At 41.7% G+C, this 24,357-nt stretch overlaps 1 protein-coding gene and 1 long non-coding RNA gene across 7 annotated transcripts in view; one reads left to right on the forward strand and one right to left on the reverse strand.

Annotated features, from left to right (window-relative positions):
* Positions 1–10,901: 10,901 nt before the first annotated feature.
* LOC134808870 (uncharacterized) lies at positions 10,902–20,171 on the reverse strand. Its single transcript, XR_010152913.1, has 2 exons — positions 19,341–20,171; positions 10,902–10,942 (listed from the first exon to the last, which is right to left on the reverse strand). It is a non-coding gene; the product is annotated as an uncharacterized LOC134808870 (long non-coding RNA).
* Positions 18,665–24,357, forward strand: part of VAV3 (vav guanine nucleotide exchange factor 3) — a 401,666-nt gene continuing 395,973 nt past the window's right edge. For 4 of the 6 annotated variants that reach the window (XM_016923599.4, XM_016923612.4, XM_016923606.4 and 1 more), the window contains exon 1: positions 18,875–19,179. In XM_016923599.4, the coding sequence (XP_016779088.2) occupies positions 18,976–19,179 (204 nt within the window). In that variant the 5' untranslated portion in view covers positions 18,875–18,975. Of the gene's footprint in view, positions 19,180–20,243; positions 20,424–24,357 lie in introns of those variants that run through there. The other 2 variants (XM_016923622.3, XM_054685413.2) reach the window with 2 other exon arrangements.

Consider the following 24,357-nt stretch of genomic DNA (forward strand, 5'->3'; position numbering starts at 1 on the left):
GGAGGCTGAGGCAGGAGAATCGCTTGAACCCGGGAGGCGGAGGTTGCCATGAGATTGTCCCACTGCACTCCAGCCTGGGCAACAGTGAGACTCTGTCAGAAAAAAAAAAAAAAAATACATGTGCCTTAATATATGCTACCAACAAAGCATGCCACAGGGAGCTGGTGTACTGATGAATGCAAACACTTTTAGTGTGCCTACTGTGTGCTGGGCACTGTTCCAAGTACTTTACACACATTAACTTATTAACCTCATAGCAACTCAATCCAATAGGTTTCAATAGGGGTCTACTTTATCCCCACTCTGTAGACCAAAGCACAGGAAGATGAGATAACACATCCAAATTTCCAGAACTAGCAAGTGACAGAACCAGGAGTTGAACCTAGGCAATCTGGCTTCAGTAAAGGCATCTGTAACCACTATGCTATGCTACATCATACTAGTTGAAGGCAGGAAGTCTTGAGTACTTGAATAAAGAGTTTGAAAAACGTGTAGAAGTTTATTTGACAGGCTAAGAATGGGAATGAGAATGAGTAGTTTTAAGATGAAGGACAATGGCAAATAGAAGGTTGGAGTAGAGAAGAGCCAACGGTCTCTGCTGTAGTGGAGAAGTGGAAAATAAGGTCGGATTGATGAATTGGAGCCAAGTTATTTCACACAGTGTATTATATTATCATCTTTTATGAAGAGTCTACAATAGGGTAGGCTACGAGGAACCACTGAAGATTCAGAGCCAGGAAATCTGATGAGAAGTAGACAGCATGGGAAGAATGAATTTAACAAAGTTACAGACCATGCCTAAGAGGATAAGGCAAAGATGAAAACAAACAGACAATGCTTGGTGATAATTTGGAGGAAAACAATGTAGTCAAATTTTCCATAATTTTGAGTCTAATGGACTGAGAGAGAGTGGGAGTGCCTATAGAATCAGAATTTTGCATTGGGACGAACTTTACAAATAATCTAGTCCAATTTACTTAGTAGAAAACAACAAAACAAAACAAAACAAAACAAACAAGCAAACAAAAACCCACCAAGATCCAAGAGATTATCCCAGGTCATACAGCCAGATGTAAGGGAGGCTGAACTAGAACCCTGGTTTTCTGCTCTCAGTCTCCTGTGTTTACCGTTATATTGAGCTGGTGGACACTTGCTAGAACTTACGACATTGCTTCAGCAAACAAACATCATTATGACCAGCTATTTGGCTAAAATGGGAAGGAAATTGAGAAGAAGAGCCATTTTGTGGGAAATTTCCTGGGTCATTTTTGGATGGAAAGGGTAGAACTGGGCTGCACACAATTATTTTGTACTTACAATTTCTCTGAATATAGAAAGGGAATGTCAACTCTGCTGTTAAAGTTCTTTCTCAGAATTTAGCAGATTTGGATGAATACTGATGAAAATCAGTTTATTTTTAATTTTTATTTATTTATTTATTTGAGACAGGGTCTCACTCTGTCACCCAGGCTGGAGTGCTGTTAAAGTTCATTCTTGGAATTTGCAGATTTGGATGAATACTGATTAAAACCAGTTTATTTTTTATTTTTCTTTATTTAATTTTTTTTTTTTTTTTTTTTTTTTTTTTTTTTTTGAGACAGGGTCTCACTCTGTCACCCGGGCTGGAGTGCAGTGGCAAGATTGGAGCTCGCTGCAGCCTCAACCTAATGGGTTCAAGTGATCCTCCGGCCTCAGCCCCTTGAGGAGCTGGGACTACAGGTGTGCACCACCACGCCTGGGTAATTTTTGCATTTTTAGTAGAGTCGGGGTTTTGCCATGTTGCCCAGGCTGGTCTTGAACTCCTGGGCTCAAATGATCCACCCGCCTCAGCCTCCCAAAATGCTAGGATTAGAAGTGTGAGCCGCTGCACTCAGCCAAAACCAGTTTATTTTTAAGGGAGAGCATTTTTTCTTTTCACTTCCAGAGATTCAGAACTTTAGATATTATGCATGAAATTTCACTAAGAATCGAAATGATAACTATTCACATAGAAACTGGGCAAAACTCACTTTCATTTAGAGAGTATATTAATTACTAATCACTGTATATCCTGATAATTCTTCATAACTCTCTATTGAATTTCTGATGCACTTTATATTCTGAGATAATTAGGTAGAGTCAGAAGATAGCAATGTGTAATCTTTGTTCTATTGGATTAATTTATTACTTTCCTTCTACATCGAAGCCTCAGGGTTTAAAAAACTTCATAATTGAATATTTATTCCTTATTTAATTGAAGTTACAAATTCCGCATCTAAAATAAATCAAGATAAAGTAATCCATGTTGACATGAAAGTTTTCTTTAAACATGTGTTGGTGGGAATTTGGGGGCACCGGTTTTACTTTATGGGAAAAAACCCTTTTGATCTCACTCCGTGAACTTTATAAATTGTAATGTGAAAACATGTTCTTGATGAGAGCCTAACTGCTGTAGAGCCACGAGAGCTACAAAATCGATTTTTATGTTTCAGTGAAATGGATTTTACTTTTCTTGACCATTGAGCAAAATCTCTCTGTTCTACATTGAAATGAAATATATTATTTGATCCCTTCTTCTTGCAGTTGAAAACATCTCTGTCTCTTGTTAAAAGCAGTTTTTAAGAGCAGAGGAATTGCTTCCTTATTATACAAAATGTATGAAAGATAAGGGGAAGAGAAAAAAGAAAATAAGAGAGTAGCAATTGCCATATAAATTTTTAATAAAAGATTTAAACTTCTGACTCCCTAAAAATTAGAAAAAGAACCAAGCTTCAAACTGAGAGCAGCATTTATTTATATTAAACATAATGACTGTGGGTAACTATTTTTCCCCTGGGAGCCTCAGTGAAGTAAACCATTTACTTTTCATCGGTGCTTCTGGAAAGGAAATATTATTTCATTTGAAATCATTCATTTTAAAATTATTTGACTTGGACTTTAGCCCTGTTATTTTTGTAGCATAAAATAATATTTTTAAAGAAATATTTTTTAGGTTTGATTTGATTCATCATTTTCTTAATTGGAAAGATTCCTTATAATTTTATAATTAATGTTGGTTAAAAAAGAAAAGAAGATGTCTAGATAGGTTAAACAGGGAGTCTTCCCTAAATGAGGCTGAAATTATTAGCTCAAATATTATTAGGAAAATAATAGAAATGTTTATGCCTAAAAGTGTATGACTCAAAAAAGTATCCCTACCAAAAATGTATCAGCAGGGCTAGGTAGGTATCCTTTTAAGCACTATACTTTTCTTGAAAAAAACATTGTCTTAGATAAACAGAATCCAATTGAATACAAGTGGGAATATTTCTTTGGTTTTTAAAAAGGAAGGTATAGAATGATTTGCTCTAGATTTTCATACATGGGTGGGGACAGTGTGAGGACCAGAGGACCTGCCAAAATAGAAGCGAGTTCTCTGAGTCCATCACCCTATCTTTCTTGAAATTCTCTCCTATCTTGATTTCTGAGCTACAGTGTAACCTGTGTACTAGAGGAAAGAAAGAAGTATTTTCTGTGCTGCTTCAGTCATCATTTTGATTTTAAATTCTCCTCTCTGGGCTCAGATTTTGAGATGGGTTTAGAGAGAAGTGCAAATGCGTACAGAGATGGGTGAGAGTTTCTTGGAGGTAGGTGTCATTCTTCCTAGTGGCACTCAGAGAATAAGAGGAATTGTTCCAGCAGGGAATAGCATGAGAGCAACTACAAGGGTCAGGGGCCTTGGGAGGGAGGAGAGAGCACTGAGGTATAATAGCAATGAGGGGTTTGGTGTCATCAGTCTTAACAGGAAGAGAGGCTGCTCAGGGAACTGGAAATGTGGCTTGTAATGCCACTGACCCTGTGGCCATTTAGATAAATGTAGGTGCTGTTCTTACCAGGTAGGGGAGAAAGTGCAGCTTTGGACACAAAGTTCCAATGTGCACATGGCCAAAAGGCAACCACAAGGATAACAAATACATTCTCTACAGCTAGGAATAATAGCATGCTTTATTTTGGATGTGTACTTTCACAAAGCATTAGATAGTGAACAAAGTCAGAAGGAAATTGCAAACTCTGTGAAGAATAAGATTTTTGTCTGTCTTATTTACCCCTAAATCTCTAGCAATAGAAAAAAAGGGTTGTCTATAAATATTGACCCATAAATGAAGTAATTGTCACAGACGAATTGGAATCCTAGAAGGGGAACGAATGGATTCGGACAAGGAAAATCAACCCTTAAAGCAGAATCAAGACCTGTTTATAGATGTTGCTATCAGAGCTCTCCTAATCTCTGGGGAGGAGGAATTATACTTCAACAAGACCACAGCTGTATGAAACCTATGTAATAGGCCTAAACTAATATTTCATGAAGCAGGTATGGTTTGCCACTAAGGTGCCCCAAATATTTTTCACTTATTTCTTTTTTCCGTTAAAGATCAAATTTAAAGAACATTTTTGGGCTCTATAAGTCAGATATTGAATCAGGGTTGGCCCCAAGTGATTATCCAGAAATTGCTACAGAAATGGCATGGCAGTGGTTCTTTGACCCATTTAGCATCAGTCAAAGGCAATTGTATAAAGGGCATCCTCACAGGGACTGACACTAAATGATCCTCTGGTGGGCAGTGATCTGAATTAGGGTGATCCCCAGTGACAATCCCTCTAGGGTTTTCATAACTCCTCTGCCTCCTCTTCTCCTCTCATCCCTTCACTGTGAGCAGTCCTCGGAATCTCAGTTATTATTTTCCAGTGAGTCTTACCTTTGATCATGTGGCTATCACTGTTTCAATGATTTCCTATGCTGATGCCTCTGAACGTAGCATCCCCACACTAACTCTCCCCCAAGCACTGATCTCGTATCTTTCACTATTTTCAGTAAAACTCAGTATTGCTGAATTCTTCTAGCTACCCAGTTACAAAACCACAGTCATTTTAAATTCATTCCTCCCTCTTTTCCCCACCAAGTCCAGTTGATCCTACGTCTCTCAAATCTTGATCCTTTTCATCTTATGCCTGATTTGGTGTAGTCATTTATTAACATATCACCCTGCCTCTTGAATCTCTTTTCCAGATATGCTGTGGCCAGAGTTTTCTTCTTCTTCTTCTTCTTTTTTTTTTTTTTTTCCTGAGATGGAGTCTCGCCCTGTCACCCAGGCTGGAGTGCAGTGGCACCATCTCGGCTCACTGCAACCTCCGCCTCATGGGTTCAAGTGATTCTCCTGCCTCAGCCTCGCAAGTAGCTGGGACTACAGGTGCATGCCACCATGACCGGCTCATTTTTTGTATTTTTAGTAGAGATGGGGTTTCACTGTGTTAGCCAGGATGGTCTCGAACTCCTGACCTTGTGATCTGCCTGCCTCGGCCTCCCAAAGTGCTGCGATTACAGGCGTGAGCCACCGTGCCCAGCACAGAATTTTCTTTCTAAATTACCACCTTGACCATATTTCTCTCCTATTTAAAAACTCCTGGTGACTTTCTGTTACCCCCATTCAATCTTGCCTTTGAGAATTTAAGTGATCTGATCCCCCAAGCCATCCAATATGGGCCTCTCTTGTCCAGCCAGTCTGCTTTTTATTCCTGAGTTCTCCAGAAATAATTTGTTGATTCTGAATGTTATGTTTTTGTTCATGTTATTCTTCACTTGGAAAGTCCTTCCTTGCTGAAGGCCTAGGTCAAGTTGTATCTCCCCCATGAAGACTTTTAAAACTGTTTCATTCTTTGATCTCCTACTTTTTGTACTTATCATCTACTTTTTTTTGCCTTTTTTTAGAGACAGAGTCTTGCTCCATTGCCCAGGCTGGAGTGCAGTCGTGGCATAATTATAGCTTGCTGCAGTCTCAAACCCCTGGCCTCAAGCAATGCTTCCACTTTGCCTCCCAAAGTGCTGCGGGATTGCAGGCATCAGCTACTGTGCCTGGCCCTGCTGTCAACATTTTGGTCCTTGCTCACAGGCCACTTTGAAATACGATTTAACTGGTTCATCTTCTTGTTTTAGTTCTCAGCATAATACTATATGAATACGAAGGACCCCAATAAATATATATTAATACAATGAATACAACTATGGTTAAATGGAAAGCAAATCCTACTTGGAGTTACGTATTTCAGATTTGGTTCTCAGCTCTGCTGCTCCACAGATAAATGACAATGAGAAAGTCACTGTTCTCACTGGTTCTCAATTTTATTATTTTAAAGAATCACCTGGATCACAGGGCAAAGTCTGAACAATTAAAAAGATACTGCAACTTTGGTTGATAACTGTTAAAACTGGGTGATGGTATATGGGGGTTTAGTAACTATTCCATCTACTTTTGTATAAGTTTGAAAATTTTAATAATAAAGGATAATAATAATCACACAGGAGCACTAGTTAAAAATACAGAAATTAGGGTTTAATAGATTCCTAGATATCTCCTGTAAATTCTGATTTAGTGCTTTGAGGTAAGGTTTCAGGAATCTTGTTTTTATAGCTACAGTGTTATAAACGTTGTCTACCTCTCTGAACCTTTTTCCTAACCTGTAAAATTGGGACATCGTATCTACCCTACAAATCTAATGTAAAAGAAATAAGATGTATAAAACATGTAGTTCAGTTCCTGGCTCATAATCTGAAGTCTAATGCATGTTTAAAATAGCAGAAGTCTGATCCCTGCAGAAAAGACTCATGCTTTGATAGATAACTAGTGACCATTTATCCCTGAAGATGAATTTAGACAACCACAGCCAAGAATGGAAAAGAATAAAAGAAGTGAAAGAATTTGATTAAGAGTAGTAGTGACACATCCTCTCTTTTTCATGGTCTGCTAAGTGATTTGACCCTTTCTCGGAATGAATCGCAATGCTATTTAATTTAAAGAGCTCAGAGGTAACAAATTGCCAACAACTAGGGTATTTCATGGATGGCCTCACTAGACTGGTGACTAAGCTAATTTTGAACAGCTAAAGGGCTTATCCCGCTCACACAAATCATGTATAGTTCAGGCATTGTGGAGAAAATCACTCTGAAAAGTAAACAAAACACACCTCTTCTAAGCAAAGTGTAATTTAGGATTATTGAAAAAGGAATTCTTAGACTTCTAGTAGACATATTTTTGTTTTAAGCCACATAAATATTTGTTTATAGTAATTGCTTATGAATAACTAGATTTAACACAACAATTGCACTTCATTTTCTTTAGAATTTTGAAATGATTTTGTTTTCAGTTGAATGAATCATACCATTCTGAGTTATATCTGTCCCTTGCTTCAACCTCCACCCCCGCCCCCATCCACAGTTTAGTCCTTGTGGGATCCTTCTTTTACTCTTCTTCACACTGTCAGAGAAAACTGTTCCAATAAGGTAAAATCTAGACAGCAGAAGGTTAAATAAGCACAAGAATGCTCGAAATAACGCTACTTAATAAATTAAGCTACTTTATGTAGCTTAAAATTGGAGGTAGCATTGACCGTAGTAATAGGTCTGACACCATTCATTCATTTGTTCATTCATTCAATAAATACTTAGTGAGCTCTTGGGAATTCTCAGATGAATTAGACACTGTATTTCCAAGGGATCCCTTTTAAGACCAATACAAATAAGGTAAGGTGGAAAATAACACAGGTGGGCATGGGTGGCTGCTGGTGGTGGTGAAGGCAGCACAAAGTTATCACTCATCAGGATAGGCCTACCTGAGGACGAAGTCTTTTACTTGGGCTTGCAGGAGTCACCGGGGTTGACAGGAGTGGGCCGGGGGAGCTGTCCTAGCCTAGCTGAGCCCTCCCAACTACACATAGTATGCATTGGCTACAGACATGGCTTAGGTTAGAGCAATATTTTGTAGCTACGGAGAATAGCAAGACTTATATTAGCATGACTGATGTAGAACTGAGTCCACTGGCAACATGTATTAAACAGCTGCTCAAATTTGCCACAGTGTGCAACTTGAAAGAGATGCCAATTTAGTTTTTAATCCTGTTGTAAATTGACCATTGCTTAGCTCATTCCTGACAGACCCCTTTGAAAAGCAGAATTCAAGGTTTAGATTTTTTTCTAGTTTATCTGAAGAGTATAGGAATATTGTGAAGAAATTTTGGGTAGAGAATCTGAAGGAAAAGATAGATCAGACACAGACAGTATCTTAAAACTCATATCTTGGATTGGTTTTTCCAAACAGTAAAATATTGCCTGTATCTTTAAATGCAGAGAAGCGAAAAGTGGTAGTTAAATCTGACTTCAAAAATAATTAAATTATTTAAAATAATATATATGGGTCTTTACTGATACTAGTTTCTGGCTATTTAGAAATGATAACTGTTTTTAATCTGTAATGAAACTATTGCCACATTCAATATATACTCCACAAGACATTAGTAAAGAACTAAGCTTTTAATGTCTGAATATGAAACATGTAATGAGCATTAGAAAAGCAATTATTAAGTACATATCTACCATAAAATGTTCAAACTGGATGTAGTAGCAAAGAAAAGACCTTTCTAATTACCCTCAGTTCAGCATCAGAGACCCACAGGCCCTGTGATAGCAATGTCTGTCTCCTTCTCACTTTTACTAAAAAGTAAACTGTGGTTCCAATGGAGGTGTTGGGGACACATCCAGATCCCAGGGAGCAGCCTTAAGAAGAAATCTCAGCCAGTGGCTGCATCTTCCCAGACACTTCCATATAAGAGACAGATCAAAATGAAAGGAATTGATAGCTGGCCAACAGCAAAATCTCATTCACTTTGACACCTGTAACTCAATTCCTCATAAGTGTGATTAAGATAGACTAGGAGGCTACAACCCTTGCACTGTGAGTATTGATCATCCGTCTTTCCCAGTGGCTTCTGGCAGTCCCTCTCCCATTGTATTGTGAGACAGCTGAACCACTTGGGAGATTACTTCTGATTAAGTCAAGCGAATTAATACATCCATCATCTTACATATTTTTTGTGTGTGGTGAGAACATTTAGGATCTACTCTTATAGCAATTTTCAAGTATGCAATACATTATTATTAACTATAATCACCATACTATACCATAGATCTCCAAAACTTATTCATTCTGTTACACTGTAACTTTGTACCCTTTGGCCAACATCTCCCCATTCCTGCTTCCCACCCTGCCTCAGCCCCTGGCAACCACCATTCTACTCTGTCCCTATGAATTCAACATTTTTAGATTCCACATACAATGAGATCAGGCAGTATTTGTCTTTCTATGCCCAACCTCTTTCACTTAGCATAATGGCCTCCAGGATTATCCATGTTGTTGCAAATGATAGGATTTCCTTCTTTTTAAAGGCTGAATAGTATTCCATTATTATTACAGTACATTTTAAAATCCATTCATCCATTGTTGAACTAGATTGATTTTATATCTTGGCTATTGTGAATAATGCTGCAATGAACATGGAAGTGCAGGTATCTCTTGACATAATGGTATCATTTCCAGAAGTGGGAATACTGGATCATATGGTAGTTCTATTTTTAAATTTTTGAGGAACCTCCACACCATTTTCCCTAACGGCTGTGCTAATTTATATACCCACCAACAATCTACCAGGGTTCCCTTTTTACCACATCCTCACCAACACTTATCTTTTGTCTTTTTTATAATAGCCATTCTAACAGGTGGTTTTAATTCCATTTCCTTGGCAATTAGTGTATTGAGCATTTCTTTCATACCCTGTTGGTCATTTATATGTTCTCTTTGGAGAAATGCCTATGTAGATCCTTGGCTCGTTTGAAATCTGTTATTTGTTTTATTGTTATTGAGTTGTTTGAGTTCCTCAGAACATTTTAGAGTTTTCAACTAATGCCTTCAACTTGTTTTGATTTATCAAATTGCATCACTGTTAACATTTTTGTGCCTGGAGCCACCCCAGAAATTATTCCTGGTTCCTGGCACTTAGAGTGATTAAGTAGACAGAATGAAAGGAACAAGAATATGGACATATTAGGATTCTAGAAGATGACATTTTTCATTTAGCTAGATGCCCTTCTAAGACTACAGTGGACCTTCTGTGTTCTGCCTGTCCAGCAATCCCTCCAGCTCAGTGCTGGTTCATAAGTTTCGTCGTTTCAAGTGCCATAAGAAGTTGACACTAAACACTTCCACACAGAAAGATATAGAGTGCCTACTTCGTGCCGTCTTTCCTACTCTCATCTCTAAGTGTTAAATACATTTTCACAGGGATTTGGTTTAGGGACACTGTTTTACTTTCACCCTATAACCCCACATAAAATTTAGAAGAGAGTTTTTGTTCTTTAGAAAGTGCAAAATTAATATTTATTAAATGAGGTAGGTAAATCAGATTTTATAGGTTAGGGCAGATTGGACATTTACATATATATATGTAAATTTTCCTATTTTCTTCAGGCCCACCAATTTCATCCTATTCTCTCTTTAAAATAATCTGAATGATTATTGTTCTCTCAGAGATATCCTCTTTAGACTTATCTCTTTCTTTCTTACACCCCAATGATATATTCTAATTTAAATAGCCTAAGAAATTAGCCCCGAGAAATGTCAGCAAAAGGAGAAACAAAGCTAGCCGAACATATGAGTTATTCCCTAAATCCAGGAAATTTCTGAAAGAACAGATGAAACGTTGTAGCCAGTGTCAAAACAAACAATGAAGCAGAAAAAGCTACTGTGTTTTCATCCTGACCAGATGAGCACTCTTGGTGTGGCCAGTGAGTCTTCCTTTTTCCATTTGTGTGTGCAATAGAAACCAGTTTATGATTTTACAGGTAACCTAATGCCAAGATTGCAAAATGGAGCATAGTCTGCAAAAATATATAATTGTGTAAGTGTCTATGTGTGCATGTGTGTGAGATTAATATGGCATATTAGGTTTCCATTTTAGTGCTTTTTAGCTTTGTCCTGTCCTTTCCCAGAAAAGCTGGTCAAGCTTTTTTTGAATCACTTCTACACTGTTATGATTCTGATGATCAAAAAAGATACTCACACGTTTTCTAAAGCACAGCATTTCACAATCTTATGTCAGTCTGAAACAAAATGAAACAAAACACAGCAAAATAAAACAAAACGGTTACATTAGAAAAGATTAAATGGAATGCTTAAAGAAATTTAGAAACATTTAAAACTGGAACATTTTAAGAATTAAAAATAAATTAAAATTGCTTTACCAAACAAATCTTGATTCTTTTCTTGCTATTTGAATAGGAATGGGGGGAAGTTTCACTCATGTAAATAAAAGGTAAAATTATGTTTTGTTAATGACTTTCTGCAGGGTGTGGAACATTTAAAGTTGGCTGTGTATAAAGCCATCTTGTTGGCATCTGCTCTTAGGGATCCCTCTGTCTTAAATCTCCAGAGAGGCAGAATGACATCATGGTTAAATGTGTGAATCTTGGCATCAGGATGTTCCGGGTCCAATGCTAGCTTTGCTACTTATTGGCTATTTGAATTTAGGAAAGATAGTTGAGCTTGCTTAGAGTCGGTTTCCTCATCTACAAAATGAGGTCAGTAATAGTAACACCTCAGAGAGGTTATGCGAATCAAATAAAACCATACATATGAAGTAGGTAGCTCAATAGCTAGTTGTCAGTGCTCATAATATAGTCAACAAATAGCTGTTGTTGCTGTTATTATCTGATCTCAGGCATGAGGTATGAATTTAAATATATTGCATTTTCCAGGGAGAGTTTCTAATTGTTCTATAATGGATTTTAATTGTTAAACATAAATCAAGGACTTTTTTTTTTTTTGTTTTGAATGTGGATGGAGGCGGGGTGCTTTCTAGTACTCCTGCATTCTCTACATGGGTAAACCCAATCTGTCCTTCTGTATCACTTTATTCTTCCAAGGACATTGTTGGTGGCAGGAATAAATCTGAGTGACATGCCAAAATGGTAAGTGAAATTTTCTCCTCTCTCATCACTACTATAATGACATGGTTTACATCCCTCTTCACCTAATTTATTCATCCACCCACCTCTTCATCCATCCAGTTATCCATCCATCCTCTACCAAGTGCCAGGCATTGGAGTAATGACATGAATAAGGTACAATCTCTGTTTCCAAGGACCTCAAAGATAGTCAGGGTTGGGGTGAAAGGAGGTTGGTGGTAGTTGGGGTCTCAGACACTTAAAGAGATAATTATTCTGCAAAGAACTTAGTAAAACGATTGTGATATACACAGGATTACATGGAAAAAGGGACATCAAGGACTTCCCACAAAAGTTTCTTTGCATTGGATTTTAAAATTCACAATCTCTGTATAAAGAACTTTCTCCCTGGCAATTTCTTTATAACAACATGCAAATGGATTTAAATATTCTACAAATTAGATTAAGGTCCTTAGTTGTTGACAGGAATACACAGAGCTATTTAGCTTTTCCCTGTAAGTTTAACTTCCTTAGTTATCTTTAAAACATAACATATATGTGTATCACCACTAATGTTCTGAAAATGGATTAATGTCTAATCATGGCTTGAGAGCTGCAGAATGTTTACTGTGAACCAGACTTTGAAAAGACCCAGCTGAAGTGCAATTAACTCAGTGAGGTAAATCTTTGGAGCCTCATTTTCTGTGTGTGTTGGTGGGGTATATACTCACAGAGTGGGAAGAACACTTGTATTTCCATTTATTTCATTATTTCATTTATTTGGACATTGGTTAGTTAATTGGTCTTTTATTAATCCATCCCTTGTAACACATAGACTTACAGTCATGTTCTAATCCTCCTTTTAAAGCTGCTTCTTTGGAAGCTTTTTTTTTTTTTTTTTTTTTTGGCGGAGTTTTGCTCTTGTTGCCCAGGCTGGAGTGCTATGGCACAATCTCGGCTCACTGCAACCTCTGCCTCCTGGGTTCAAGTGATTCTCCTGCCTCAGCCTCCCGAGTAGCTGGGACTACAGGTGCCTGCCACCACGCCCGGCTAATTTTTTGTATTTTTAGTAGAGGTGGGTTTTCACCATGTTGGTCAGGCTGGTCTTGAACTCCTGACTTCAGGTGATCCACCATCCTTGGCCTCCTGAATTGGAAGCTTTATGTGTCATAAATTACCTCAAGTAAATTTCTTCTGTTAGATGGTAAGCGCCATTTAGAGTATGGGTTATTGTCATTGTTTTTGTTACCTTTATTATTATAATCAAGGACTTGAACATGTCAGAAGAGAAAAGAAATCCTGTGATCCTAACAAGACCCTGCTCATTTGTACCTAATTCCAAAATCTTTAAATTCGCACTGATTTGGGCACATTTATTAAAGGAACAGTTATTATAGAAATCTTACTCTACCCTCATTCTATCTCCCCAGTGTTTTTCTGGTATTTACTTTAAAGACAGTATCAAATTACCAGAAATGTAAAGCCCACATCCCTAATGTGTATGTGAAACCAAACTACATTTGATTGTAGTTGAAGGAAATTAATCCAGCAAACAGTCTGGATTTCAGTTTGTGGTTTACAATATTTGTATTTCTGTATCTTCAATTCTTTCAGAAACTGATTTATCTTCAATAGGTTATGTACCATCCATGATTTACTTCTCTTATAACATAAAAAAAGAAATACAATGAGGAATAAAGACAAAGGCCGGGCGCAGTGGCTCACGCCTGTAATCCCAGCACTTTGGGAGGCCAGAGTGGGTGGATCACCTGAGGTCAGGAGTTCAAGACCAGCCTGGCCAATATAGTAAAACCCTGTCTCTACTAAAAATACAAAAATTAGCCAGGAGTGTGCCCATAGTCCCGGCTACTGGGGAAGCTGAGGCAGGAGAAATCACTTGAACCCGGGAGGTGGAGGTTGCAGTGAGGTGAGATTGTGTCACTGCACTCCAGCCTGGGCAACAGAGTGAGACCCCATCTCAAACAAACAAACAAACAAACAAACAAAAACATTAAGAGTTGGAAGAATAATAAGAAAAAAGTCAGTAAGGAGTGGAGTGACAATACAGATGGAGCAGGCAATGAATTAATGTGGCTTTCAGATCCTTTACTTCAGTTTTTTGGTACATTTGGCTGATGTAGAATGTCCTACGATGTAGGATATAATTTTGAACATGGCAAGGGACCTAGTATGTGATATCCATCATCTGTCATCCTTGTCTTTCTTGCAGTTCAGGATGCCACTTATTCCATTTGAAGCAAGATCCAAACAACACTGTGATACAAAAGAGAAACAGAGGGCAGCCTGCTCATCTTGGAGGGCACGGAAAGACTAGCGAGACACACACAAAAAAAGCAGGCCAGGCGCGGTGGCTCACGCCTGTCATCCCAGCATTTTGGTAGACTCTTGTGGGCGGATCACCTGAGGTCAGGAGTTTGAGACCAGCCTGGCCAACATAGAGAAACCCTGTCTCTACTAAAAGTACAAAAATTAGCCAGGCATGATGGTGGGCGCCTGTAATCCCAGCTACTCGGGAGGCCGAGGCAGGAGAATAGCTTGAACCCGGGAGGCGGAGGTTGCAGTGAGCCAAGATCACACCATTGCACTCCAGCCTAGGTGACAAGAGTAAGACTCTGGCTCAAAAAAAAAAAAAAAGAAAAAAGAAAAAGAAAAAAGCAGATCTTTTTTCATGTGACTCTTATGCCTGTTACAAGTAATGCTGGCAAATCCTTCCTGATCTTTTCACCACCAGAAAGACAGGATAGAAAGGCAGAGAGGGATGGAGGGAGAGCAAGAGGGTTAACATAACTTGTTCATTTATTTACTCGCCAAACTAATATTTATTGTTTGTCATGTGACAGGCACCAAGGTTGGTTCTGGGAATTTGAAGATGAATGAGTTACCACCCTTGCCTTCAAGGTGTTTCAGTCTAGCAGGGAGAACGATGTTTAAACCAGTAATTAAGCTTGATACGGCAATTATTTTAATGCTGAGCCACAGCTCTGAACAGAAGGGGCGCAGATGTGGAGACACAAGCTCATCCTTTTATTGAGTTCCCTAATAAAGAGCAAGATGCTTAACTCTGTTGATCTCTAGCTTCTTCATTAAAATGGGTGGGAGAGCATCTTCTCACTTGCAGACAGTGCATGTAAAGTGCCCAGAAGAGTGCTTGACACATAGTGGGCATTCAGCAAATGGTAGACTGTGGATGTACTACAGGGGCTATGAAGGACTCAAGGGCAGTAGGACCATAGGAGGGGTCCTGAAGTCACATGTCAGATATGCAAGAAAGAACTTCTTGCACACCACAAGAACACTAGGTAACAGGATTAGCAAGGAGTTGCCACTGATGAGTTGGTCCCTATTTCCCAACTTGCCTTCACTAGGTGGAACATTTCCTTTAAGGTTGCAAAGGGAGGTCAGTGCGATGGCTCACACCTGTAATCCCTGCACTTTCAGAGACCAAGGTGGGCGGATCACTTGAGTTCAGGAGTTTGAGACCAGCCTGGCCAATATGGTGAAACCCCATCTCTACTAAAAATACAAAAATTAGCCGGGTGTGATGGTGCATGCCTGTAGTCCCAGCTACTTGGGAGGCTGAGGCAGGAGAATCGCTTGAACCCAGCAGGTGGAGGTTGCAGTGAGCGGAGATCGTGCCACTGCACTCCAGCCTGGGTGACAGAGCCCTGTTCCCTGCACTGGACCCCACTCCCTCTCCCTTGTCCTCCCCAGCCTCTGCCTCCTGCTCTCACTTACTGCTCTGATGACCAGCCAGGGCAGGCCTGGAGGCTGAGGTCAGTGGTTTGTTGGGACAAGGGCTGGGTCCCAAAAAGCCCCACAAAAATTAACCAGGTGTGGTGGTTTGTGCCTGTAGTCCCAGCTACTCAGGAGGCTGAGGCAGGAGAATAGCTTGAACCCGGGAGGCGGATGTTGAAGTGAGTCGAGATCTGCTGCACTCCAGCCTGGGTGACAGAGTGAGACTCTGTCTCAAAAAAAAAAAAAAAAAAAAAAAAAAAATTGTAAAGGGAAAAGACTGTAATTTTTTCCTTTAGTAAGGATAACTCAGGTGAGAAGCCCATTGCATTTTTATTGCACCAATTTCTGACACTTAAATGTCTTTCACATGAGTCACCTATTGGCACTTAGCTCCTTGTTTACCTGAAGAATCCTGTGTCTCCACTAACCTCCTTCCCTTCTAGGCCTTCCATATATTTTCCTGTTGCCTTTCTATCAACTCTGTGGTTTACTATATTTGAGAAGCATTATGTTTTGAAGTCATATATTACATACAGAGAAGTGAAATAGAATATTTGGTCGTTGTTGCCACTTGTGAATGAAAAGTGGCTACTATTGGGTAATATTTATTGAGCTCTAATTATCAGGCACCACACATTCTATGCATTGTATCAGTGCTTCTTGGCTTTTGATGGAAATACATGGGATATGGAGATCTTAAAATTCAGGTTCTGGTTCATTCAGTATGAGAGTAGAGGCCAAACGTCTACAGTGCTGACAAGTTCAAGGGTGATGCTTCTGTCCACAGGCTGCATTTTGAATAGCAAGACATTGTACCATTTGATCCTGACAACAACCCTATTAGTTAGAAATTACTTCTTAGGGCCAGGCACGGCGGCCAACGCCTGCAATCCTAGCATTTTGGGAGGCCGAGGCGGGCGGATCACGAGGTCAGGAGATCTAGACCATTCTGGCTAACACGGTGAAACCCTGTCTGTACTAAAAATACAAAAAAAATTAGCCGGGCGTGGCGGCCGGCGCCTGTAGTCCCAGCTACTTGGGAGGCTGAGGCAGGAGAATGGCGTGAACCCTGGAAGTGGAGCTTGCAGTGAGCTGAGATCGCGCCACTGCACTCCAGCCTGGGCGACAGAGCGAGACTCCGTCCCCCCTCCCCCCCAAAAAATTTATTATTTCGTATCTATGGAAACTGAACCGTAGAGAATTTATCCAAGGTCATGTTGCTAGAAAGCAGTACAGCTCGGGCTCTAAATTCAGATTTGCGTCCTGGGATACTGTATAATATCTGGATTTTGGAAATATTCTCCAACATCCAAAGGTGATCTGATGCTGCCTGAAACAAAATTCATAGTTTTAGTTTAAATTTTGACCCGTTTAATGAAATTTCTTTTTAATTTCTCTTTATGAAAGACTGTGTTAAATGGTGTTTCAAATGTGTTGGATTTTGCTTCTAAAGGTATGTAGAGTTTAGTATGATTTATTTGCCAAAATTATGGCCTAGGAAACGTCGTGCTATTGATGGAATCCGCATTGAACACAAGAGGAAATTGCTAGGGAAGGATGCGCGTGAGGAAAGGAAATCCTCAGGCTGATTTATTGTTCAGCGTTGAGTGTAAACAGTGTGCTATCCTTGTCACAGCCAAACGAAAAAGGACGCAATCACTGTCCTAAACAGATCATTCTTTTAAAAATAATATTTTGGCCTGCTTATAAAGTATGGTTCGTAATAAAAAATTTGGGCTACAGAAATATAATACAATTAAATTATCCAAACTCCCATCTTTTTGTTTGTTTGTTTGTTTTTTGAGACAGAGTCTGGCTCTGTCGTCCAGGCTGGAGTGCAGTGGCTGGATCTCAGCTCACCACAATCTCCGCCTCATGGGTTCAAGCGATTCTCCTACCTCAGCCTCCCGAGCAGCTGGGACTACAGGCGCGTGCCACCACGCCCGGCCGATTTTTTGTATTTTTAGTAGAGACGGGTTTTCACCGTGTTAGCCAGGATGGTCTCGATCTCCTGACCTCGTGATCCACCCGCCTCGGCCTCCCAAAGTGCTGGGATTACAGGCGTCAGCCACCGCGCCCGGCCTATTTTCTAATTTTAAGTGAATGCATCTCAAAAGGGTGACGAAGGACCACATTCCTATCGAACAGCAAGAATTCAATGTGGCAATATCTTGCCACAAATAATTTAAACATTAATTGTGGTTTTGAGGGGCAGTGTGCAGTGGGAGTAAAAGGGGTAGGGTTTAGAGTCTCCAAAAGATTTACTTAAGAAACACGAATGCACTGCTTGTGCACTGCGCAAAAGTTCTGGGGTCAAGTTCCAACTTTCACTAAGGATCCCAGAACAGCCCGGCAGGAGCTGCCCAGGGCTAACGCGCTTTGCTTTCAAACCCGGCCGCCAGTCGCCGACGCATGCGCAGTCTAGCACCGTGGCACAGGCCTTTCTCAAGCAGGTTTTTGTGGGGTCAGCAAAAGGGCCAGAACAGCAACGGCGAACAGTTCCGAGCCTGACAGTGCAGGGGGGAAACCAGCTCCAAGTGAAAATTACCTCGCGAGGAAATAGGCTCAGGGATCCGGGCGGTTTCCGCAGGCGTCTCCACACACGCACTCTCACTCACTTTCAGGGTGCCAAAACACCACTAGGGGCAACTAAGAGGAATAGGCTGAGGAATCATCTATAGAGAATGGAGGGGATAGAGCTGCAAGGGGCGAGGGGGCGACGATCTCTAAAACTTTCAGCGCCGTGCACTACTGATGCTCTGGGCACTTTTTTCATTGCTCTGGGGAGTCTGGGTGCCCCAATTAATCCGTCGCTCCTTTGAGCATTTGTTGTTTAGGGGGTCCTGGGGGACCCCATCGTATTACAGTATTCAGCCACACTCCCGGCAAAGCCGGGAAGCCGCCCCGAGAGAAGACCCCAGGACGCCGGGGGCTGCGTGAGCCCCGCAAGGCTGCAGGCGGGGGCGCGGGATCCCCTTTCTGGCCGCCGCCCCTCTCCGCCGGCCCCTCCCCCGCGCCCCGCCCTCGGCCACCGACCCCAGCCCCGGCCGCCGGCGCGCTCCCACCCGCGCGTCTGGGGACTTGCGGACCGCAGCGAGACCGGCCGGCGTGCTGGGCATGCTCAGTGGCGGGCCGGGCGCTGGAGTCGGAAGCCTGTGCGCGGCAGCCGCCGCCGAGCCGGCCGGGGCGCACGGAGAGCGCGCGGGACTCGCTGCAGCGGCGGCCGGGGCGCGGCGCACCCGGGCCGGGACCGGAGCCGAGCCTAGCGCGGCGCCCGCGACCCGTCAGCCGCGGCTCCTGCTCTCTCGATCCCGCGCGGGGAAAGGGCCGGCGGCTGTTGGCGTCGGCGGGGCGCGGAGGAACCTCGGCGGCGGCGGCGGCGGCCGCATCTTTGCCGCCCGCCCCGGCCCAGCCGCGTCCCGGAGCCGTCGGGCATGGAGCCGTGGAAGCAGTGCGCGCAGTGGCTCATCCATTGCAAGGTGCTGCCCGCCAACCACCGGGTGACCTGGGACTCGGCTCAGGTGTTCGACCTGGCGCAGACCCTCCGCGATGGAGTCCTGCTCTGCCAGCTGCTTAACAACCTCCGGGCGCACTCCATCAACCTGAAGGAGATCAACCTGAGGCCGCAGATGTCCCAGGTAAGGAGGCCGGCGCGGGCGCCCCGCCTCCAGCCGGCAGCTCCCATTAATCATGCGGCTAATTTCTTTGTGTAAATGCAAACGTCTAGGTGCGCTGAGCTTGCCCTGCCTCCCAGCCTTCTGCTTTGGGACCACTTCGGCACCACTTTGGCGTTTCCTACCTTGGCTTGAAATGGTTTAGCTCCTCAAGCTGAATGCGAAAGCTTTGCGTCCGGAGATGGTGTGAGGATTTCGTAAAGGCTTTCTGTCAGGCGGGAAAGAAGTTGTCTTAGGGTGCCCTTCACCTACTCTGCGTGTGTGTGGCGCGACAAAGGGAATTTGATCAAGCTCTTCTATAATAACGAAGGGGAGGGACGAAACGAGGTGATGGGGTAATTTGCCTTTAGTCTCTTCTTTTGCTTTGCGTCTTGTACTCATGTTTTCCTGAAAGAGGAACCATGACATACATGAGGACTCGAGGAAGTGAAGGGCGTTTGGTCCCGTTATCTGTCCAGGAGTGACATTGGTCAAAGGGAAGAACAGGGAGCAGAACCCGGAGGCCGCCCCCAGGGCCCCTGAGCTGGTGGCCAGCCGGCAAGCTCCCGTTTACAGCTCTTCCTAAACCATGTGAGAAGGAGCGAGTCCAGCCTCTCTCAGCAGCGACAGGAAATGAGAAGTTTCACTAGAGATTCCGCTTTCCTTCCTAAAGTGCCCTGCTCAGGTGCTGTGGTGCCGGTCGGCTCCTGGGGCTGGAGCTGCCTCTTTGAGGGTTAAGCCAGACACCTCTGGAAGGTTGGGTGCACCCTAGAGTCAGCTCAAAAGTCACAGTTCAGTGGAAGAGTAGTTTATTTGTCCTGTCGGAAAATTTTTGTACAGAAGGATGTTAAACTCGGTTCAGAGCCTCTTTCTCTTTCAGAATGTTAAAACAAAACAAAAAACCAAACTGCTTTCAACTTAAAAGGGAGAGGACAGAGCCCTCTCCATGACACATTTCAGCACTAATCCTCTATGACGCAGAGCCTCAGCTACTTAGCAACCAGAGCAGCGCCTTTTAAGAAGGAACGGACTTTATATGATTTAATAAGTATGTATTTAAAGTTAGAGCACACACAGTCATCTCTGATTCTTGGTGTCAGTGTTTCATCAGGGTCCCCTGCACTTCAGATTCTGCATTCCTTGCCTGTTTGCCTTCAACCTGCTGGTGGGCAGTCCCTAAGAAAGAACAGGCATGGAAGTGGGGAGAGCCATACGTATTTAAAAGTGAGGTAAATTATTTTATACCCCCATAAACATGCATGGTGATTGCTACCTCTAGGTACCCCTTCAGAGTCGTCTCAACTCTGGAAATTCCTTTGAGGGGTTTGGCAGACTTTTCTATTATGGTGGGAGCTGCAGTTAGCTACTCTCACACATCCCCATTTTCCACTTTGCCTGTAGCCTCAGGAGGCAGCGTGGGTCAGGATGCCTTGGCCCACCAGTAGGGAGTACAGTACTGTGCACATTTCCTGGAACTTGTTTCCTGGAACTCTCAGCAGTTGCTCTCAATAATCACGTTTTCTGGACAGCTGAAGACCTTTTTAAACCTCGAAGCCTTTATTTGAATGCTAACAATGGATGAGAATCGTTTTGAATGTGTTTCACTCTTCTCTTATGTTAGATGTAATTTAATCTTTCTGATGACCAAAGATTGTCATTATAAGCATCATTAATGAAAATTGAGCACATACAATGCTCTAAGAGTTCTGTTCCCTAGTGGGGGTAGCAAAATGAGCACACCAGGATACTTGCCCTAAAGGAATTATTACACTATGCTATCAGATGGTAAATCACTGGGTTATAATAAGGTAAGTAGGACAGCTAATGACCTTCTTTGTGCCGTTGCACTTTTGAGTTCTTAAGTCTGTTCAACCTTGAGGTTTCTGGTTCCAAATTAAGTACAGTTTCTCCTGTAATGTCCTATGAGAGGGTGCTTCCCTCAAATGTGAATCCTAGAAGGCTAGTACCTGAGCCTCGTGATGTCTGTTTTTGCTTTCCTCATGGTTCTTGGCCTCATTGCAGAGAGGCAAGGCTGCTGAACAAGTGGATGCTAGGCCGATGAGTTTGTATCATGCAGGTTGTCATTAAATCCTTTAATGAGACTTATGAAATGATTTTATGAAACAACTTGACGTATTTAACATGCTTATAGTGCCTAGCACATGTACTTAATAAATGTTTACTATTAGCAAAATTATGAAAAACATTTTTTCTGCTATTGTTATATTAAGAGTAATAGGTTCCAATAGAAATTTTAAAACAATTGTAGAGGCCTACCGGTTCCTTTGGGCTGATAACCCTAGACATTTTGCCTCTAACTACTCATCTCTTTCTTGGGAAAGTTTCTAGCTGTAGTGAATAAACTATTAACCTGGTACAACCCTGTCATGTCCCAGCAGAATGTATTCCCCTGGAGTTAGAGATGTCATTACTAGTACTTGTGGCGTTTTGGTATGTCTGAGAGTCGTTCTGTCTACTTAGATTCTGTTGAAGATATTAATTTGAAATAGACTATTTTTTATAGCACATGATCTCCTAAGCTGAGAAATAACTGGAAGCTGTCACTTCTGACTTTTGTGACATATTGAGACTGTAAAGAGCAGATGTTGACAAAAGAAATTTTAATTTATTGATGTTTTGTTTGTAGCCTGTTTAGCTTTCCTGAAAGAGGCTATAAAATGACCAGCCTTTTAAAATGAGTGTTTATTCCAGTGAGTGGGATGCCTTTCTATTCTCTGTTAGCCTTCTGCCTTGTTTGCATTTAAAAAAATAAATAACTGCAAATAATGACTGCTCAATTATAGGTTTGAATCTTGGAATCTTAATAAGTTAGTTGATTATCTTTCAAAATAAAAGCATGGATGGGATCCCAGTTTTCTTACTTATTGTTCTTTCTGGCTGTTGACATCAGTTTGTTTTTGATCTTGCCATCTTGGTAAGAGGATGATCTTCAGTTCAAAAATAAGTATATTTTTTCATGCTGATTTAGCTTTTGTTTTTATTTATGATAGGTTAAAGAGGTAAACATTAATCATATTTAATTATACATTTAACATGTTCCTCTTATTATATAATACAGTTAAATAAAATGCAGTTGGCCAGTGAATATTTAAGAAATTTTGTGTCTGTATATGTTAGATTTTAGTGTCTATATTTGAGATTTATTTTTCATCTGAAACAGTATTCTAGCCAGGACACAAAGCATGTGAATGATTCTGGAAGAGAAGAGCCTACTGGTGATAGCTGTACTGGGTGGGCGGCACATGCTGGGGTTGGGGCGGGGGGTGTGCCTGTGGAAGGGCATGAGTTATTGGCTTGATGTCACTTTTAGTGGTTAAGAAGATCTTCATGAATGCCTATAACCACCCCTAGATCTATCATGAATGAGAGTACCTTAGTCTTAGTTTGGAACTTAAAATTTTGCTTTATACTATGCTTTATAGTAGGGGTAATACATTCAATGAGTTTAGTGGCCACTATGGACAGTGTATGTAAACTTTGAATTGTCTAAATGAATAATTCAGACTTCAAGGATTCCTTCAATGAATATTTGCTTGGTCCTACTATGTTCCAGGCACTGTTTTAGACACTGTCTTGGACAAACTCAACAAAGTCCCTGCCCTAAAGGGGTTTGGATTTTAGTAGAGTTGAACCATAAATAAATGACTGTATAATTTATTTATATATTTATATTTTTACATACAATTTATTGTATATAATTATTTATATATTTATCTATAATGTGCTATGAACCCATTTGAAGCTGAGTTAGGAACTAGAGAGAAATGTAATACAATTTTATAGAAGGTAGTCAAGAAAGTCCTCTCCAAGGGAGTGACAATTAGGTGGGACCTGAAGCGAGTGAGGGAACACAGGAATGTCAATGTTTGGAAAAAAGAATATTCCTGGTGGAGGGAATACCAAGTGCGAAGCTCCTGAGGTCATTAAGTGGCAGGCATACTGGAGGAACAGCAGGGTCAGTGTGGTTGGAGGAGAGTGAGTGTGGGAAAGAGTGGGAAACGTGAAGTCAGAGAGAAAATGGAAGCTCGATTTTTAGGACTTGTGGGCCACTTTAAGGACTTTGGATTTCACTTTGAGTGAAATGAGAGGTCAACAGAGGGATGAGGAGAGGAGTGACATGGCCTGATTTACCTTTCTTTTCTTTTCTTTTTTTTTTGAGACAGAGTCTTACTGTGTAGCCCAAGTTGGCGTGCAGTGGCCTGATCTCAGCTCACTGCAACCTCCGCCTCCCAGGCTCAAGAGTTTTTCGTTCCTGAGCCTCCAGAGTAGCTGGGACTACAGGCACATGCCACTACTCCCGGCTACTTTTTTGTATTTTAGTAGAGGGGGTTTCACCATGTTGCCTAGAGTGGTCTCCAACTCCTGAGCTCAGGCAGTCCACCCGCCTTGGCCTCCCAAAGTGTTAGGATTACAGGCATGAGCTGCCACGCCCAGCCCTGATTTACCTTTCCTACAGTTACTTTGGCTACTGCATTGAGAACAGACTGGAGAGCAGCAAGGATAGAAGTGGCCAGGCTAATACATCATTCAGGCAAGAGATGATGGCGGCTTTTACCAAAGCAATAGCAGGGCAGATGGTGGGAAGAGTAGGCTCTGAATATATTCTGAAGATGGAGCCAGCAGGGGTTTATTGATGGACTAGATTAGGGATATGAGAAGAGAGGAGTCAAGTATGTCTCCAGAATTTTCGACCTGAGAAACTGGATGATGAAGTTCCCATTTACTGAAATGGAGAGGACTAGAGGAAGTATGGTGTTGGGGTGTATGTGGGGAGAGGGGAAGGAATATCTGGAGCTAGTTATGATTGAAGTGCCTAGTAGACATCTAGATGGGTACGCCGAGCAAGTTGGAGGAGTTGGAGATGTAGGTATAAAGTTTGGAGTCATCAAGGTGAAGATGGTATTTAAAATCATGAGACTGGGTGATACCATGCAGGGAGTAGTGAAGAAAGAAGAAAAAGTCTGAGTGAGCCATTGGAGCATGCCTGTTCTCGAGGGCAGAGAGATGGGGAGAACCTGTGAAGGAGTTGAGAGGCAATGGCCATGAGGTAGGAGGGAAACCAAGTGAACAGAGTATTTTTGGGAGGAGCGATGACGTCAAATGCTGCTGATCAAGTGAAATAAGGACTGAGGATAGAAGATT

Source organism: Pan troglodytes, chromosome 1 (genome assembly GCF_028858775.2).
Source record: "Pan troglodytes isolate AG18354 chromosome 1, NHGRI_mPanTro3-v2.0_pri, whole genome shotgun sequence".
Taxonomy (NCBI): Eukaryota; Metazoa; Chordata; class Mammalia; order Primates; family Hominidae; genus Pan; species Pan troglodytes.